At 38.4% G+C, this 21,165-nt stretch overlaps 1 protein-coding gene across 1 annotated transcript in view; it reads left to right on the top strand.

The window, feature by feature from the left end:
• The window catches only part of tspan15 (tetraspanin 15), a 40,817-nt gene extending 24,429 nt beyond the window's left edge, over positions 1-16,388 (top strand). The window contains exons 5-8 of the mRNA XM_034116682.1: positions 9,005-9,121; positions 11,748-11,798; positions 12,754-12,870; positions 13,923-16,388. Of these exons, the coding sequence (XP_033972573.1) occupies positions 9,005-9,121; positions 11,748-11,798; positions 12,754-12,870; positions 13,923-14,087 (450 nt within the window). The 3' untranslated portion in view covers positions 14,088-16,388. The remainder of the gene's footprint in view (positions 1-9,004; positions 9,122-11,747; positions 11,799-12,753; positions 12,871-13,922) is intronic.
• Positions 16,389-21,165: the final 4,777 nt, after the last annotated feature.

The following is a 21,165-nucleotide window of genomic DNA, read 5'->3' as shown; positions in this document are numbered from 1 at the left end:
TATGAAATTAAACATAGAAAAAAGAAAATACTATTGTAAATTATACAATCAGTGCATTAGTTGAGTTTGAATTAGTTCCATCTTAATGTGATGGCAGTGGTGTTGTTGGCATTTTTCTAAATCATCAGTCAAATCTGACCAAACTCCAATGACAAAGTCCTGCAGAGTTTTTTAGCGTTGAACTCTTACAGAAAGATAAGACAAGATGAAAACAGCGTGACAATGTGAAAAGGGTCGCTAATATAGATGAACCTACAGAGCATTGGGTCTCTCAAACGTCTGTCATAGCATTTACCAGAAGCACCAGGCGTATGTTTCCAGGGGAAAAGCTTCTAAACCCCACTGCACACTGCCTGCTCAGCACTACACAGCAGACTTTCACAGTTAGAGACTAACTGATGAACATAGTAGAGCGTTGAGCTGCCAAAGAGTCATATATTTCCCTCAGGAGATGATGGAGACCAAAACCAGAGCTAAAAGGGAGTGATTATTGAACACACATTTACCAGGCTGGGATACACACAACTCAAATGAATCTGTTGATGAAAAGACTCTCTGCCACCTGCATCAAAAGTTTCACAAATGCAGGAAATAGTGGTTTGCCATCTTACTTTGGTATGTCATCCAGTCGATAATTTCATCAGCGTGTGCTTTGGAGTGTGCTACAGTACCTCCAAAGCAATTCCACTTCATTATCCCTCCAAACACAAGAAGGCCAGCTTGCTTTGGTAGCAGATTTTCTTTAATGTTTGTTCTGTAATGGGATTTCTTAACTCACTGGCACTCTGCTCTGCTCCTTTATTACGACAAACAGCCTCAGTGATGGTGGAAAGCCATTTGGCAGCAGTGGTTATATCTCACAGTATATTTCCTGTGACTGTGTCAAGCTGCTGCTCGTGTCCTGCTGTATAAGAGATTTAAGGGTTTTCTAGAGGACTGAAAGAAAACTTTAGTGGGGATTGAGACTGATTCCACTCTTAAATGGACTTTGCCAATTGATCTGGGAGCATATTAGCACTCAGGATATAAGAATGAACCAATGTTTGTTTACTCAGGTTTTGCAGAAAGGCTAAACGTAAAGTTTTGCTACCGAAGTAGTTTCATCAGACAAGCTAATGTGCGTCAGTTACGTAAACAAAGCGGCACCTCAGTGGCTTAAAGCTTTGGCTTAGTCTTTACAATCTGTATTTGTGAGGACAATATCTGAATGTGGCCGTGTGTTTTGTTGAGTAAATTAGTCAACGGCGACACATGTTTTCTTGGTTGTAAACAATGGAAATAAATCTCTGTTGTGCGTGGGTTGGTGACTGGACATTATGGAAAATGTGCAGTTCTTACAGTGTTTTGTTCCCTGTTCTTTTAAGTGTGACTTGGTATCATATAGAATTATTTAATTATTTTGAATGTTGTTTAAATGTTTATTGTTTTACTGAATCTGAATATGCTATTGGGAAAAAGTAAAAATAAAGCTTAGAGCCTGTAGTTCTCAGCTTTTAAGAAAACCGGTTGAACTATAGCAAATCAGAGCAGGTACAAACACGTTTACCTTTAGAAGTGTTCACACTTTTTGATTATTCCTCACACTCTAAAATGCAGCCCTAACCAACTGTGATTCTCAGTTGCCAAAGCCCAGCTGTTAGCTTTTTGATTAAAGGTCACCTATCATGCTATTTGTAGGCAATAGCATAGGTCTCAGATATATAAAAAACATGTCTATGAAGTGTTTTGCTCAAAATACCAAACAGATCAACCATTCTAGCCATGCCTCATATCCCTCTATTTCACTTCCTGTTTCAAAAGTGCTGATTTGGGTATAAAGCTTTAAAAAAATTAATAAAATTGATACAAATAAAAAAAAGGAGGGGGCTGAGCTCATGCGGGACCCGGCAGCTACTGTCTAAACTAAATACTGCTGTGATGAAACGCCATATCATGGATTATCAAGGATTATTTCTGAAACAGTATGGAGCTCAAAGGCTTTCTCTCTTGCCGGTTATACCACAAGGTGAGTTCCTTTTTATTTCCTGCTTCTTCACACACATGCTCTGTGCAGTACAGGTTAGCTCTGAGTGTTAGCGATGCTAATGTAAACACAGACCATATTACGTGCAAAACAGTCGGGCATTGTTTCTAATAGCAACGTTTCTGATAGTGCCGTGGGTCCACATTTCCAATATTACGTCATATCGGACGCACATCTGGATCAGCTCCGTTGTACCCCCGTTTTTAGAGATTTGGGTACGGAGGAAAAGAGAGGGTTTTATTTTCTGACGCTGCGCGAGTTCCCTGACACACCGGGGACACATATTTATGTATAAAAGACATATAAAATCTAAATTGTTTCAGGTGTTTATCAACAGGAAATGAAAAAAAGATCCCCGAGCCAAAAAACAAAACTATGAATTAGTGGCAGGTCATATTATATGCTGTATAAAGTACATTTCAAGCTGACCTTTTATATCCACTCTCTAATGGGAAAGTGAGAGTTATTCCACCAGGAATGGCTGCCTGTGGCTTCAACAATCAGAAAGACAGCAAGTTCCTTTAAGTGCTCACAATTACATAGATAATCAGAAAAGTAATCATAAACCACTTCAGGTTCTTATTGCAAGAAGCTCTGAATTGAAGTAACTCTAGACACCCGCCCACGCCATCAATCGTGAATTTATCTTGAAGTTACAGCGTTCAGTGTTGTTACACCCGTTGAATCAGGATGTTCTGTTTTTATATCAAGAAGTCTTGCAGCAGTACAAACAACAAAGCCATTCGGTCGTTTCAACAGACACTGACTTAATTTGCCAAGCGCTGTGTGTGAGTTAGTGTGACTAAAATGTGATCATGCATATTTATAGGTTCATTTGGGATTCATCACAGGAGGCTTTGGTGGCATTTGGGCAAAGCAGGGCTAAGCAATTGGATTTACAAAGCACATTTTAACATGAGAAACTCAATGTGTTTTACATTAAAATGCATATCAAAACGAGTAGTTTGTGTTTATGAATGTAATGATAACATATCTACAGGAAAAGCAATAACAGTAAACAGAAGACGGTACAAGAACAATTTAATAAATCCTACACACACACACACACACACAAACACACACACACACACACACACACACACACACACACACACACACACACACACACACACACACACACACACCACACACACACAACCACAATGATCAACCGTCAAAGCTCAGTGAAAGATAGAAGGCTTTTGATTCCATGTTATCAGTAACGCATTTTGGATCTGTGTGATGATCTCAGAGGTCTGAATGCTAATCCCCTTATGCACTAATACAATTCATAAATTAAATCCCATGTGTTACATAAATTGATTATAATGCATTAAAGCCAAGCCAGGCATTTATTTAGTCCCATGTGGAGTAACATGCTGTTTTTTCTGGGAAGAGGCAACGAATGCATTATAATTTAGTATAACGCCAATGATTAATAAAAAGCTGTTTTTGAGTTATGATGAGCTCTTAAGCCCAAGTCACATACGCTGTTCATTACCTATTGTATTATTTCTATATAACTGTCAATTAACTTACAAAGAAAAGAAAGGTCAGTAGTCTGAATATAGTAAAGTCTGTCGAATAACAATAAAGCTATGTAATGTCATCTGTGCAATCATGACATATGGCATTATGAGTGAAATGTTTAAAGTGATAATCATATATCTTCTCATTTTACAGTACCCTAGAAACAGATGAAAAACATACACAATCTATGGAGAAAAACCAAACAAAATATTAGAAATGGGTTGTTAATAAAGTTATTTTAAATGTAAAGGTGAATCTCTCTGAAAAAAAAACAAAGTTGTTACTCTGTTGTCTGTTATTGACATCTGGATTCATGTAATTAGCGGCCGGGGATTGATCAAAGTGTGCCGATCCATCAGAGGAGGCAGCTTAACGTTGAGAGGAACAGTCCGTCATTCACGTGGTACGATAGATTTTTTTGTCTGGTTGTATTACTGTAGCCCCACTGTTGTTGCCGCTCTTATCATCACAGAGATACAATTATACATCATTATCTTCCCTTTAAGCACCATTGTGAGGAAGGCTCATACTTATTATGTGACATCAGTAGTCTGTCAGTTTGTGGCATTACAAGTGCTTTACCTCATTGATAACATGACAATCCCCGCCCTGAACCATGAGCCTGCAAGGCATCACTACACTTCAAATGTCAAAGTCAAATTACAATGTACAAGACACTGAAGGTGGACTAGAGGTGAAAATATAAGTGTTTTGTTTTTGAGTTTCTATATGTATTTGTTATCAGTGTGAGGCTGCCTCAGAAGTTACATCCTTCTTTGGCAGTGCAGTTACTGTAATCTCAAACCCTTGCGTACTGGAGGTAGTGTCTGCTGTTTCAGAACATTTACCGACACAATTGTTTTTCTTCATATGCTATTTTTAAGATATCTGCATGACTATACAAAAGCACAAAAGTCATGAACTGCATTGCCTTTTTTTATTGTTTCAGTCAACAGATGTATGTGAGGACTAAGCAGATAATATGTGGGAAGCAAGTCCTGTCAGAAATACAAAGAAAGTAGGTAGGAGAGGGAAAGAAGATGAAAATGAGAGCAGGAATATAATATGGTATGATAAAGCTCGAAATAAATAAATGTGTTGTTGCCTACAGTTCAGATTGATGAGAAATAGAAGAAATTCTGTGTATTTTCTACTGAGAGAAACATGACTCCAAGTTTATCAGTTGATTAACCAAGTGCCATCTGTGTCACTCATTTCACGACTGCCAGGAATAGTTGTTGTTTCTTTGCCATATTTATTTTGGCATGCCATTTAAACCACGTAACGGCTCTTTTTTTTTACATGCTGGTTTTTGGTCTTTGCCGTCTCTGATGCTCTAAAAAAAAAAAAACGGCATGCTCTTTAAAGATCTTTGTCGCTATAATCTGCCATTACCTGCATTGTGTCCGTCTTCAATTGATCAAGTGACGCTGCACAACGATCTGTCACTATAATTGCTATGGGATGGCACATGATAGAGGCATGATATTTGGCCAGATGATGGATAAGGGTTTGTTAGTGCTCACCACCAAGTACCGCATCAGGTGATTACAGGTACACTCTTCGCAATGTTGTTTAATGGAGGCCTTTACAAATTGACAGGAACATATTTTCAACCCTCCGGTATCACTGTGGACGTTTTTGTCCCGAATGACTAATGTGGGAGTTTTTTTGTTTAATCGGATTTTGTGCAAAAACTAATAATGCAAAAAAAAACATTTTGTTGCTAATCTTCGACATATCCAAGACTGTGATCAAAAGCCATTCCCCAGATATGTATTATATGGAAAATAAATCATTTTCTCTGTTTTTATCATGAAAAACAACAGTGATTTCATGTATTCAAAATGGCATTTAAAGGGTTAAAAACCTGAAAATGATTAAATATTTGGTATTTTTGATTAGGGCGGAAGTTGCTTTAAAGATTGAACCCAAAAAAGTTGAGAAAAAAACCTTTAAATATAATGTTTTTATCAAAGACATTTTTGTCCCGAATGACTAATTTGCGTAGTCCAATCGAATGATACCGGAGGGTTAAGAATCATATGAATACATGTTATGATATTCTCTAAATATGATCCACTGTTAAACCGACTGTTTTCTCAAAGTCGACACAGACATTATAAACAGATGGTAGTTTATAGCTCACAAGGGTTCAAATATTCAACATAAACAAATGGGATTGTCAATTTAATGCAAATCCTTCGGTGCTGGGATGATAAAGATCCCTTTTAGTGTTAAAGCAGCTGCAGCAAAGCAAATACAGTTCACAGCAGGCACGTCTGTACAATAAAGAGAACAGCTTGGTGCAGGCTTGATGGGGGTTTATTCCTGATTATAGGTTTTAACCACATAAGTCATCAACATTCAAAAAATAACCTGGGTCATCATTACTGTTAATTTAGAGCAAATAATGTCCCCGTGCCGATGCCCTTCACTCTGTGGAAAGCTACAGTGAAGATCATTGTGTTTGCTTCCTGTTGGTGTGAGTTAAATGGTTAATTTTACTTCTATAGCGTTTTTGGTGAGTTTAATGGAAAAAATACAGCGCCCAATGTAACTGCAGAGAGCGTTTGCTTCTTGTTAATTACATAGTTTGGAAAAGGAAATCCTAGACTTAGACTATGGGAGATGGGAAAAGTACTCCGGTGTGAACGCGCTACTAATGGCACGCAAACCTTTAATGTACCTACCAATTTGATCTTAAATGGTATTGGAGCTTTGTTTTCAATGTGGACCTTAGTGCATGAAAGATCTGTCACGCTGTTGCTGCATGGATGGCATGTTATAATGACGGCAGGAAGCAAAGGATGGCCTGACTTCTGTCTTGGGGCCACACTTTGAGCAGTCAGCTGGTCAATTAGCTGTTCAGTTAGTCAGATAGTGAACAGACAGTCATCAGTCAGTAAAGCAGATAGCAACTAAATCAGTCCATCTGCAAATACTTCTTACTCAGAGACTCGACTGTCTCTCAGGGCTGTCTCCCAGTGATTAACCTCTGAAGATGTTAACATAGACTAAATAAGAAAAAAGAGATATAAAGAGATAACGGTTAATAAAATGAATCTGCAGCACTGAGAACAAACGGAAATGGCATTTGATTGAGACAGATGAAGGAAACATAAATACATTTGATTTGTGTTGAATTTGACTGAAACTTCAATTAACACATTTTGTAATCCAGTCTTAAATATGAAAGTGACATGGAGTCTTCACAATTTCTTCTCTCATCTTCCCTTTGTCGCATTGGTACGTCAGGTTTTTTGGGAGATGGGTACTTTAAGTGTGTCCTGTGAGGACACAACTTCTCCTGAACTGCCTGTACTAACTTACCCTTAGCACCCTCTCAGGAGTATAGGTTGTCGACAGGGACCTCCAGAGTTCTTGGTCCTTTGATTTATTTTCTATCTGATGCTAGGTGTAAAGTTGTGTCCCAAATCTGTACTTTCAGAGGAACCGTCCAAACTACGTTGGTGTTACAGAGTATCGATTCACATTTAATCAGTTGGTTCCAGAGAGCGTATCTGTGTGAGAGCAGAGCAGCTCAGCGGTGAGTGAGTGTGTGGGTTAGGGAGAGTGAAATACAGCATCCCTGCAGCTTGTGAAGTGAGTGGAGAGTACAAAGTGTGCTTACATTTTTCTAAATGCAAGCTGTAGTATTTGTAATGCAGAATTCAAAGCTGGCCAGAGCAACAGGTCCCACGAGAGCTTCCTCCGAGATATCCTGGTGTTTGTCTCACGTTGAGCCCTGGTGACAGACTGACAGGCTGGATGTTGGGGGGAGGGGATTGAATTTGTGGAGTGTTTAAAATGCCTAACCTAATGTTTTAAAAATGTACAATATTGAAAATGAGTTTAAGCTTACTTTTTACAACTGGAATTATATTTTTGCTATTAGAGATTAAGTACAGTAAAAGCTACTGGTAGCAAATTCCATGTGCTGTTATCCAGTCAACTGTGAATGGTACCCAACTCTATCCAGGCTGGTGTTATCACTCTCTCATCTCTCATGAGGGTTTCTTGTCAAAGCTTGTTTGATGGCCTTTGTGTGTGTGCTCAATCAATATCAATCTTCTTCTTTCAATTTCCTCCGCTGGGTGTAATTGTTGTGTCCTTGTCCACAGATTGTTCATCTTGTCTGTCGGTGGCTATTAAGAATTTTTACTTGGCAGTTGTTGTTAAAGCTTTGCACTTTATAAATGTCGGTCTTTGTCCGGTCTGAACTGGACTCAATTTCAATCATCTGCCCAAAGACAGAATGTACTGCAGGATTTTTGAATTACCTTTTGTTCCACAGTCGCGCTGTTAAGCTCTTAACACAGTGTGCAGTAATAATAGTTTTGGACTACCCTACACTTGTAGACATTAATTGAATCATAATTGCTTTGCCTTACTGTGAACCTCATTCGGGGTCCTGACCCGGTGCTGGATAAAAAGCGCTCGTATCAAGTGAGGCCAACAAGTAGAGGGAGAAACTTCCTGGCACTCTGGCAAAATGTCAGCATACTGATCACTTTTTATGTATTCATTTATTCATCCTTTCTCCATATCACTAGTCTTGTCCTCTCTTACCGTCTGACCTTTTGTTATATGTTCTCTTTCTGGCTCCCTAATAAAATATTTTACAGTATTGCTACAAAGTAAAGTTAATAGTGTTGTTGTGATGTAATTAATTAGAGTGCTATCAATTTGGGCAGAAAAATTCCTTTAAAATGATTTTAAGCAATCGTCTCTGATGGTTTTCGTATTTATCCAATCAACAGATGTTTCACGGTGCACTTTGTTGACCTGTAACATACGTGTGTTTGGGTGTCTGTGTGTGTGTGTTTTTAATTGAGGTTTTTTTTTCATGCTGCTGTTGCTCATCCACTGCGCACCTGTGGGTAATCACAGTGATTATCTTATGTAACTTCCATGGGGAGTCTCTGGGTAACAGGTGGTGGGAGCTAGAAACTTGAGAGCCACATTGTTTGTCAACCGTGTGTGTGTGCTTGTCGCTATTTGGAGTGGCATTTTTTGTTGTTCAATTTCCAGTACAATGTTAATTTAAATGAACATTATGTACGGCTACATTATCATTATCATTAGCAGTGTGGTTTGAACAGCCTTCACATCACGTAACCGTCAGTTAATCTGACAAAGAAGATTTTTAGAGAATGTCGACATTATTATTATTACATATATATATATATATATATATACACACACACACACACAGACCTATAATTACATGCGAATTGTTGTAAGAAAAATGATGGCTCATTTAATCCGTAAATGTTGCTTATCAAATTGTTACATTTATTTGTATCTCTCTTTCATCCCTGCCTCCCTTCTCTCCATCTCCTCCTCACATCTCCTCTTCTCTCCTCTCTTGATCTTTCGTTATTGTCTTACCTTCTCCTTCCAATTCCTGCACTTGACTCAACTTGCCATCTTTCTTTTCTCTGGCAGTTTAAGTGTTGCGGGGGTCAGGAGTACTCAGACTGGTCGGTCAACATGTATCACAACTGCACTGCACCGGGTCCACTGGCCTGCGGAGTTCCTTACACCTGCTGCATTACTACTAAGGTAGGAATCACTATTCCCATTAATATGAGTATTATCGCCACTGTAAACCGCTACTCCACCTGCTGTTACTAAAATACAGAGGCAAGCAATGGCTTTCTTTTATGGGCTTAATTTTGTTAATATTACACAGATTTCTGCCCCTACTTTCTGCACTACTACTTGGTTTTAAGTCTTACGCCAAACAATGACAAACGTTACGTTTTATTGATTCTGCTAGTACCTTGCTGTAACTGTATGTGCCACAATGTTAATGCAATGAATACATGTTAGTGGCATATTTTATGAACTTGTTGACATTTTAAGTTAAATTAAAAAGCATTTGTTGTGTTTTTTTTTAAAGAGGACATAATATACTTATTCAGGTTCATGTTTGTATTTTGTACCTCTACTGTGACATGTCTCCATGCTTTAATGTTCAAAAAGCTCTTTATTTTTCTCATACTGCCTGTGCTGCAGCACCTCTTTTCACCCTCTGTCTGGAACCACAGCCCAGTCTGCTCTGATTGGTTAGCTGGCTGGCTCTGTTGTAATTGGTCAACATCTTAGAGATGTCCCGCCCCTTAGCCTATCACGTAGGCCCCCCAAAAAAAAAAAAAGGGACTCTTTAATGTAAAATGTGTCTCTCCATATAACCTAAACACCTTCCCAGGGACAAATAACGTATATTGTATTTAAATTATGAAATGGACAACCTAGAACAAGCGCAGTGACCTAGAAAACGACACGTATCAGCTCGAGGCTGAAGCTTCTCTCTGTTCTGAGGCCTTGCTTGATGCTAGCATGGGGTTGATGGTCGTGAAGGGAAAATGCACACCTTTCACACTATAATTCCACATTCCATTGTCAAGTTGTCCACTGAAATAGCCAGTTTTAGCTAATTGCACGATCATTTATGACGCAGCATTGTTATCACCACTTGCAATGTGCCACTAGTTGCTATGCAACAGGTAGCTTTTCTATAAGGTGTCATTCCAACACAGACGCTAGTTAGTGGTGTGAGTTGTGACAATTGAATGTGGAAGTGATTAAATTGTATGTTGTCACGTTCAGGGTCCACACAAAATGTCTCTGAGGGCTGCCAATTAGCTAAAATATCACGCTACTGCTACAACTACACACTCTACTGTCGATCTAACTGTTGACATTAGAGTTGCATTATGGGTAATGCACCAGGTTGTGACAAGGAGGAGGAAAGAGGATATCTCTTGTTCTGCTGCACCAAAATTGTTGCTTTTTTAACCCTCCGTAACAAGTCAGAGAATTTAAAGAAGTGCAATGGAAAAAAGGTGCAGCTCTCCATACCATTTTTATGTATATTCTATGCTGAAATCATCATTTTCCTTTCAATCACTGCTAACTTTAGCTGCCAAACCACCCTTATCGGAGAATGCTATTGATGTATTTGTGTTAACTAGCTTTGAAGGTTGGTGTTCAATACTGGAATATGTAACATTTATTATTAAGTGCTTGCAAAAAGCAAACATGTCGTCATGTACCGCTCCATTTGAAAATTGGAGCCATTATAAAATATTGATATTTTTCATGCTAGACACAGTCCTGCAAATCATTGATTTAATAATCTTGTCCAAATGTAAAACAAATGTGATTAATATAGCACATAAGATAATGACTTAAAAAGGCAACCTCTCCTCCCTTCCTTTTCCCCCTCGGCCACGAGAGATTGTCAGTTTGTCGTTTCATTTTTGAATATATATATATATAATATTTTAAATATGGAAAACTACAAGCTCAAAATCATAAGGGACATGTTTGCATACAGTACACAGACTTTAGTTATCTCACACACAAACATGCACACACACTCTCATAAAAAAGCCAGAGCGCTGCAGAAATTAGTCCTCAAACCCAGAAATGAGTTGGTAATGTTGCACTTCTGCTTACTTTGTCTCAATGGAAATGTTTTTTGTTTTGATGCCTGAAATAAGGTCTCTGATTAAATCAAGAACATTTTACATTTTGTTTTTGCACAATAAATGTCAGTTAATAACCCCACTGAATTTTAAAGGTTGTACATGTGTGTGTCAAAAGCAGTTATGAACATTGTCTATATATGTCTACTATGAGGTTATCGGCGAAATTAAATGTCACCACACTGAACACTATTCCACTTTTTTAAGTCATGCAACAGTTTAGTCATTTTTTTACAACCGCACGTTAGCTTTTTGCATCCGCCTCTCTCATTTATGCTTCTACAATCATAAAAGATCATCTTACATATACAAATGTGTAAGTATAATAAGCTGATGTTGGCCACAAAGCCTATTTTCTGTAATAATAGACTGTAGAAACAACTATTGGCATTTTGTTGAGGGAACCAGGGCGATGCCAACTTCTGTGTTGGCAGCACTTTATTAAAGATCAACAATCAACAGTATTGTGGTCAGTGTTGGCTCAATATCACACACACAGTTTTATTTTGATGTCTTCATCAATCTTGTAGCAGGACTCTCATCAGTGTGTGCATGAGAGGGGCAGTTATGATGTGTGTCGGGTTCAATTTCGAGATTGCCTCCTTATTTGTCTGCTGTTGATTCTGCTGTTCTGTCTCCCACATTTCATTTCTACCTCCTAACTTCATCTCTTCTCTTTGCTTCTCTCCCTCCAGCCTAATGAAGTGGCAAACACTTTGTGTGGGTACAAGGTGTTGGAAAAAGAGGTAAGGCGTCAAAGGCTGTTTACTGAGGCCCCGTCCACACGGAGACGATTTCAGTTATATCCGCTAAAGTTCTTTATCGTATATAGACGGTTCGTCCACACGAAGCCGAAACGGAGCCGCTCTGAAACCGATAAACTTTTAAACCGGCTCCCAAAGTGGGTAAATCTGGAGACGACACGCTTGCGGCTCCGTGTGTACGCCCTCTAAGATCTTTTCCTGAATCGATGACGCCATAGCCCCGCCTCTCCTGCTCACCCCCGCGTCTTTGCTGATGCGTTTCGCCAACAACAATGGCGGATCACCGGGTTGCGTTCGTGCTCCAGACGCTACTGACCCTGATACAGATTTTAGTGCAAAATCTACAGCTCCTCTACCACAACCATCAGCAACAAGTGGACATGGAGAACTACATGAACTACCTTGTTTGTTGTTTATGCCTTATGCCCATGCTCGGGGGGGTCTTATTCGCTGCTTTTGGTGTATTTTGTGGCGGAAGTACAGCGCCATTTACAGGCCCGGCATATGTACTACAGCGTCTCCAGCGGTTTTGAGCGGTTTCGTTTGGACGGACACATTTCTTGAGCCGATTCCGTGTGGACGGAAGACTTTTTTGAAATTGACTTTGGTTCGAAATCGGTTTCGTCTCCCTGTGGACGGGTCCTGAATTAAGAGAAGACTGATGTCTCATTGAAGTGCAGCTCCTCTCTTTCAGTTTCAGTTTCAGTTTTTGTGTTTTTTTAATGAGGCAAAATATAAAATGTTTGCTGTGTATTGAATTGACTATAGTGATAACTGACTTACATCGAGGACTTTGTCATTTCAGTTATTTTATAGATTGAAACATTAATTTTTATTTTGATATGTAAGATTATTAGGTCCCAATATTGATTGATGCACTATGCTGCAGGTCTTCGGTAATTTTTGAAGCCTGTAACAAGCTATTTGTGTCCCACAGCGTTTGGATTTGATCGAGACCATCCATATCAGAGGCTGCACGGATGCCTTCTTCATCTGGCTCATGGACAACTATAAGATTATGGCTGGAATGCTGTTAGGGATCCTACTGCCTCAGGTACACACACACACGCACACGCACACGCACACACACGCACACGCACAAGCACACACGCACGTCACAAACTATCACTTAAGGCAGTTTTATAGTCATATTGCTCAGCACAGTTTTCCATATGTATAAGTAAAAGCGGTCTTTTGATGTTTGATTCAAAGCTAGAAATAAATAATCTGATGAAAATACGGCTACAGTGTTGAGCCTTTTGCTTATCAGAAGCAAACTGAAACGATCTCTGTGTTCACTTCTACCTTAATGGACACTACCATCGGCTGAAGGAACAGGAAGGTTATCTTGTCTGAAGAAAAAGTACAAATGTTATGAGATCAAGGAAAATGTCAAGTGGGCTTATTTGTGATGATTAAAGGACAATGCTTTACAATGAAATATCCTTCAAGTTTTTCTAGATCAATGATTATGAAATAACTTTACCCGCCTTTAGGAAATGAACAATTTTATTGGGAAGATTTTATTAGAAAAGTGTCTATGTTTGTAATGAAATGTAAGGCATTCTGTTATCTTTCACAAAAAACACCAAAGCATTTATTATCATGGATGATATTATATTCAGGGGTGAGGGAAAGTCTTTTTATTTTTATTTTGTATTTATTTGAGCAGTAAATTATGATTATTGAGTAGCTGGCAGAAAATGCCTGTGAGTCAGGTGAAAGTATATATTGATGTGAGATATATCAAACTGTCATCTGAAAGATCTGTTAGAGCAATATAAATAAAGAAAACTGGTTTTTAATGATTGGGCATAATTAAAAACGCAGAGATATTTTCACTTGTGGCATGTTGGGGCACATCACTACACTGATATGCTCCAACATGCCAGCTGACAGGTGATCCAGCTCGGGAAAAGAGGTCTAATTTCTCTTTAAATGATTCCTGTCCTTGCATATGATAATCCTTTCTGACGTGAGAGGTATAAGGACACAAGGATAATATAACATGCAAGTGAGGGAAGCAATTAAACATTTAAGAGAAATGAAGAGCTCACATGTTGACAACTTTCTCTAATCATCTTCCGTCTGTCTTTCTGTCTCCAGTTCTTCGGTGTGATTATCAGCTGGCTGTACATAACCCGTGTTGAAGACTCCATCAGTGAGTGCGGTCACTACATGGACCTGCTGGACTCAAACACACATCAAAGAGCAGCAAAGAGTCAGGGCCGCATGGCTAAGTGGTTCATGTGTATGCCAGAGATCGACTGACGGAGACAAAAAACTAAAAAGCAGCAAATGGACTCCAGCCAACGCCCCTAGTTGAATGACTCCGTGGATCCAGATGCTGCTGCAGCCACAGTGTGAGCTTACACTGAACTGCACAATTACTACATGTTTTTCTTTTGGTCCAAAGGAAAGGTTCAACAACAAGATTCCTTTTTTAGTTTGAACATATGTATCTAAAACAAAAAATGTCAAAGGGCCGAATGTGGTGTGAATTATTAATAACTGTGTTAACATACAGATTACTAATGCATGTGTGGGACCTCTAAGAGCTCCTTGAGATCAGGGCTTTTAGCTGCATTGGGCCCAGGAGAGTCTCAGGCAGACAAACAATACATCCACTTTTGCTTCCTCTTTTATAATATGACATGAAATAAGTCTGTTCATTTCCAACACAAAACCACAATATACATTACTAATATTACTTTTATACCAGTGTTGTTTTTATGTTTTGCTACCAATAAAATCATTGCTAGGCTCCTTTTATAACAACCACATGTGAAGCGGCTCCTATCATCTAACCAATACTTTGATTGCCTTCCTTGTAAATACAACTGGAAATACTTTGAGCTTGAAAATGAATTATGTTTAAATTTGAGGATGGAGAATAAGTTTGTATGAAGTACCCTGCAGTATTTACTGAACTTTTATGATGTGTCCAACACAACAAGGGTTGTTTATAATGCTGACATTTTCTTTATCAAAGCCTAACATTTTACTCTTCAAACTATATTTCTTTCTGGTGTTATATGAAAATGAAGTTCTATTTTGATTTAAAAAGATGATTATTAATGCTTTGCCACTGCCATAACAAATGTACATCTCAGGGTTACTGTTAGGTAAAGCAACCCTTCTTCTACTCTGTATGAATGTATGTACAACTTTTAACAGCAAATCAATCTGTCATATACCAACACACATTTCTTAAGGATTAGGTCGCATAATGTTCACACAGAACTTACTTCAAGTTACAAAACCGTGTGAATAGAAGCAAAATATGTATTTGTCAAGTCCTGTGCCTTTTTACGCCCTGTATCCACCCAGACCCTACACTCTAATTATTTGTTGCCTTATTACCCAAACAATTGTACATTTTTCATTGTTTCAACTGAACATAATCCAGGTGGTGATTGTGCTTGAAACAGATTCAGGCAAAAATCATTAGTAGTTTAGTACTAGCCAAGATGTACTATGAATAAAATGACCTTATAATATCCTACAACATATAATCAAGCGTGGTTTTTACTGTAGATTTACAAATATGCCTTTTTTTTTAAAGTTTTTTTTTTAAGTAAATAGATTTTGTTTAAAATGTCCCATTTGTCTTTTTGACGTCACACAACATCCTTAATTTGAGTAGTATCTACTCTTACTTTACATGTACATCACTGCTAAATCATGTTAAACAAGGTTCCCCTGTTAGCCTTGTATGCACTCGGGTATAATACAGATTGCCAGATTTAAAAGAAACCATTTCAAATTAAGAGTACATTTGATTTTAAAAATGACAAACATTTTGAGTTGAGAAAATTAAGAGTTTCAGTTCACACATTACTTGAATGTAACTTGTGAAGTTATTGGCCTGTGGGTTGAAGGTAACATTTAGCTTTATGCAGTATGATCAATTAGTTGAGGGTTTATTTAATATGTGCTACATTTACTACCTAAATCTTTTACCAGCTATGATTTGAAAATGCACTTTTATGGCCTTTTTTATGATTAACTACTCAACTGTACAATATTTATCTCAACAAAGTCCGTGTAGTACTTGCTGCCTTTAACATGAACAGCATGGAAGATGTTTTCTTAACACATTGCATGACATAAATAATATTTCAGTGATTGTATCGACAGCCTTTCTATAAATGTCATTGCTATAGTCTACAGTCACTTCCACATGACAGTTAAAGTACCAATGTTATCTCTTTGAAACAATAAGAAGTCAAATAGATGTATGTCCTTTTAGTTTAATTGCTGTTAGAACATTAAACGCACCGCCCCTATGTATGCCATGTACTGTGTGCATATCATGTGCTATATTCAAGTGCATACACTCGGTTTACGGCTGACCTCACAGGAAATTGCATCATCTGTTTTTAAAATACATCCCGAGTTGTTCAAAACTACATTTATTTAAAGAAGAATATGTCAAGTTGTTTGGCTTGGTTGAGGGTACGGTTTGTGATTTCTGTTGTTTATCTTCGAGAGGAATGAAGCACAGATTAACGTCTTCCTGTGAAGGGATATTTGGGGGTTAAGGGACTGTTAAATAAATAATGTCTGATACAGAATCACACTGTGTATTTTCTAGAGCACGCTTCACCCTGAGTCACATTCACTGTATAAATCTTTCGTGCAAGATTATTAGTGAAAGGTATGTAAGGACTTGTTTACTTTCTTGTTGTGTTGTTACGTAATTATTTTTGGCAGAACCTGGAAAGTTGTTGACATCCAACTTGATCCATCTTTTAACATACCTTTACCTTGTCAGTTTGATCATTTGTGTAATCTATGTTTATCTTATTTAATGTATACACACAACACCTGCATATCTGTCCGTCCTGGGAGAGGGATTCCTCCTCTGTCGCTGTCCCCGAGATTTCTTCAAATATTAGATTTTTTCCCTTGTACGATGCGAGGGTCTAAGAGCGGGTGTTCTGATGTAAAGCCTCCTGACTGAGACATATCTCTAATTAGTTATATTGGGCAAAAAAACAAAACTCTGATTGATTAATTGTGAAGAATGAAATCTGGTGACATGCGTGATACAGAGTGCTATGGTGTAAGCTGTTGAATTATTTATTTGTTCCTCCTACTCCTGCTGCTCTGAGGACTTCCTGCTGGATTTAACCTTTTCATATTTTACTACTACTACTTTGAAACAAATATTCCCTCCATTCACACATGAGGGAATAATGTTTTGCGAATTGTCTGCATCAACACAGCTTAAAATACCTTGTTTCGTTTGTTCCCACCTGCTCTCATTCTCTGCTCCACAAACAGAGAACACTTATTTTTATTATTCATACCTTAAGTCTCCGGGCTTTAGTTCAAAGTCACAGTCGTGCAAAGTCAGTCCCCCCCTCATTTTTTGTTGTGAATTCAATGTACCATGTGTCTGTTCACAGGACTTCACAGCTATCAGGTATTGATATAACATTGGCATGACACATACAGGGTGTTATGTGCAGGCAGTGTTATTACAGATCTCACAAGAATCACTTTTAAAAAGGTGTGATTATGTAGCTGAGCATGTGAGAGCAATGTCTGTATGAGATGTATCAGAAAACATTTGAATCCAATCTGAAGTCTAACAAGTATGCAGCACTGCCATACCCCAACAACACAAGTTTCTAATATTTCCAGTGCGTCTCATAAATCAACATCCAAAATCCACTTTCACAGCCTTCTCAAGAGACCAGATGTGTTTTGATTTATATCGTCAGTTAAGACCACTTGCTTGTAAGGTTTTGGCCTCAATTTCACTGTCAAAGAAAAATGCTGGGGTCTTTTTACAATATGGTTTGGATAAATTCTATCCAACATGTCATATTTTTGCATGACAATTATAGTAAGGCTACAGCGCTACCCACTCCAAACTATAAACAGGTCTTACAAACTCATGCAGCAGAAGGGTCTCGCTGCAGAGATCCAGACTCCTCTCCTTCTCCTGCGTAACTTGACTACCTATTATTTTTCTTTCTTGTTAAGCTAACTTTAATGAAGTTCGATAACGACTTAAGCATAAGGTGAGAACAAGTTATTTTCTGCTTAAAGTTTAGTTACTGAACTTTGTAAGTTACAGTTGTCACGATATATTAGCTGTAGTGGCTCCCACACTGTGGAATGATCTGTTTTTACTTGTTTTATGGTGTGTGAGCTGTGCTGTGTGATTTTTTGTAACTGTTTGTTTGTTTATTTGACTGTACAGCACTTTGGTCTGGAGGTTTTAAAGTGCTTTATAAATAAAGCTGTATTGTATTAAGATTGGCTACCTGTGTGTGTGTGTGTGTGTGTGTGTGTGTGTGTGTGTGTGTGTGTGTGTGTGTGTGTGTGTGTGTGTGTGTGTGTGTGTGTGTGTGTGTGTGTGTGTGTGTGTGTGTGTGTGTGTGTGTGTGTGTGTGTGTGTGTGTGTGTTTTTATTTGCTTAACAGACAGAGTGTGGTTCTGCCTCTACATTATGGACTGCCTGTCACTGGCCTTGCTCACTGCGTTTGTTTCCCTTTGTCTCCTGTGTGACTCTCGGTCATTTCTGCCCGTCTCACTCTCAATCTGTCTATCCTTTGACTTTCACTTCTCCTCTTCAGCTGTTCACACTGAACCACATAAGCAAACGACTGGCAGCGGAGGAGAGTAAAATGGAAAATCTGTGCTGTGTATTGAAACAGTACAGAAGCAGTCAAGGTATCTTTTTATAATGTGGTCTATTGTGATCATTTATCATTTTGTATTACCCTGCTTTGTTGAATACTTGATTTGAATTGGTCAATTGGGCATTCTGCAGTCTGCTATTTCTTTGTTTATACAACATCAGAGAGACTCTTACTTTTTCCTATTCAATAATATAACATATGTGTTGTGACTGAAAGGCTGTTTCTTGCTGCGACCAACAGGTAAAATCCTACGGTGAAATGTAAAACAGTTCTCTCTCCAAATGTCTGTACAGCCATAACACACTGACACAGATACATAAATCCACCTTTATGTGTTGGCTTGTCAGTGCAGAATACAAGATTTCCCTCGACTGGTTTATAGTTATGTAGTAGTATCATGTAAGCTGCAGCAAGAGATTGCATTTCGTTTTACAATAGAGTTAAGTAACTGATTTATTTACTTCACTCTAACCTAATAATTATCTCACAGAAAAGTACTGCAGCAAAAATACTGAACTCATAAACAGACTAATCTCAGAGTAGAGAATGTTTAAAGCTCCCAGCTTTTTGGTCAGCACAGCAGCACTTTTGCTCTGAAGTCTGGCAAGGGGATGAAGGGCTCGTTGGTGCAGTGTTATTTATCATCACTGTCAAACTTTAAACCAACAAACAGAAACCAGAACTGTCACAAAAGCAGGTTTCCCTTTTCTGGGAACATTTGGGCCCACCAGGCTGGCAAACACACTCTCAGTACGCTGTCTTAGTTCCCCCATAGCATACACTACTGGACTGCTTGCATAAAGGCAATGATTCTATAGTACAGCACAACTACAACTTTGTTAAAGGGGTCCCATTATACTTTTGGGGGTTTTCCTTTCCTGTAGTGTGTTATATAGGTTTTTGTGCATGTAAATGGTCTGAAAAGGCTAAAATCCCAACAAATCCTGTCAGAAGTCCATTAGACTCCTTTGTTTACTTTCGTAACATAGTGACATCAAAATGTAACACTCGCGCTTCTATTGGCTAGCGCTCCAACACATTGTACATATGTGATAGGCTACGGGGCAGGACATCTCTAGACGGTTGACCAATCACAACAGAGCCAGCCAGCTAACCAATCAGCAGACTGGGCTCTGGTTCCAGACAGAGGGTGAAAAGAGGTGCTGCAGCACAGGCAGTATGAGAAAAATAAAGACCTTTTTGAAAATTGAAGCCTTTTTTATGTCACAGAGGCACACAAGACAAATATGTCGTCTTACACATGCTCTGGTGGAACATGCCAAAAAACTCAATTGAAATCCCAGACAGTGGAGTGGGAGTGAAGCGCTATATGTGACACTTTAAAATGGAGCATAAGCTCAGTAGCTGTTGGTTCACATGCCGAAATGGGCCAAAAACACATAGCTCAGTAATATCACATTTCAGTAACTGAATTATGATGCATGAAGCCGCCAAAAATACGACTTTGAAAGCTTTGGTTAATTCTGAAGAACAAGACTTGCTTTATTTTCTTTTAAATGTGATCACTTTTTGGTTAATACATATGTTTGGAATAGTTTGATGCAATAATATAACATCAATTTGTCTACAGTTCATGTTCTTTAGTTACCATTCGCAAAATCTCAATGTAGCCATTAAGAGAGGAATAATGTGCAGCGAGGCCGTCATGATTGAAAAGCAAACACCCGACAGGTTGATCATGCACCACACAATATAAATATATATATATATATATACACACTCACTCTAACTCACACACACAGACTCTATCTCGTTGTCACCCTGCTCAATAATGCGTGGGAAGGTGCTGGTCATCCATTTGTCTGATAGGTAGTTTGGTGTCTGGTTAGATGCTGACATTTAGCTCTGCTCGACAAAACAAGCCAAGCTAATCAGTCAGTAAGCAGCAGCAGCACAGATGGAGGCGTGTGAAGGAATCATCGAGTTAGTCACTATAGTCACTGCTCATTTTCTACGTGTTATAGTTACTAAAAAAGGGTTTTTTGAAATACAAAATCGATTAGCATCACAGTTGTCATTTGTGAAGTCTTTGTGAACTCTCTTCATATTTTCTTGGCCTTTTTTTGACCATTGTGTCTTTGTGATTAGTCTTGTGTGTGTATATAGGCCGGTGTCCCCTAGTGTTCATCCTTGGTTTTTCATCTATGTTTCTTCCTGTGTTCCTGCTATTGGTCTGGGCTCATGCAGTTTTTCTTTATTTTTGTTGTTTGGTTTTGCTTTGCTTAGTCTGATCCGTCATTTTGTATCAGCTTTATTTAATTAAAAGCTTGCTTTTTGTTTATGCCTTTATATTTGCCTCATCTTCTTTCTGCATTTAGGTCCTAATTTTCTTACCTCGTGACAATATAACATACATTATTTTCAACATAACGATTTTACTTGTGACAGCAAACTTCCACACTGTGGTATTACTACTTTTACTTTGGTAAAATATCTTGAGTACTTCATCCAACATTGCTCCTTTCTCTGTCTCTGCATAATGCATATAAATGAGATATTTTCTCATTTGGGCAGACCAACAACACTCAGAACGGATCAACCAAATGACCACACTGTGAAAACCAATATCATGAGAGACTCATTTACTAGTCTGGTATAATCAGTCTGATCTGTTGCTGGCATTTAACACTGATGACAACACTCAATACACAACAACAGAAATAGATTCT

This window comes from Trematomus bernacchii, unplaced genomic scaffold, assembly GCF_902827165.1.
Source record: "Trematomus bernacchii unplaced genomic scaffold, fTreBer1.1, whole genome shotgun sequence".
Classification (NCBI taxonomy): Eukaryota; Metazoa; Chordata; class Actinopteri; order Perciformes; family Nototheniidae; genus Trematomus; species Trematomus bernacchii.
The sequence above is the reverse complement of the archived record's forward strand: the minus strand, read 5'-3'. Positions and strand labels throughout refer to the sequence as shown.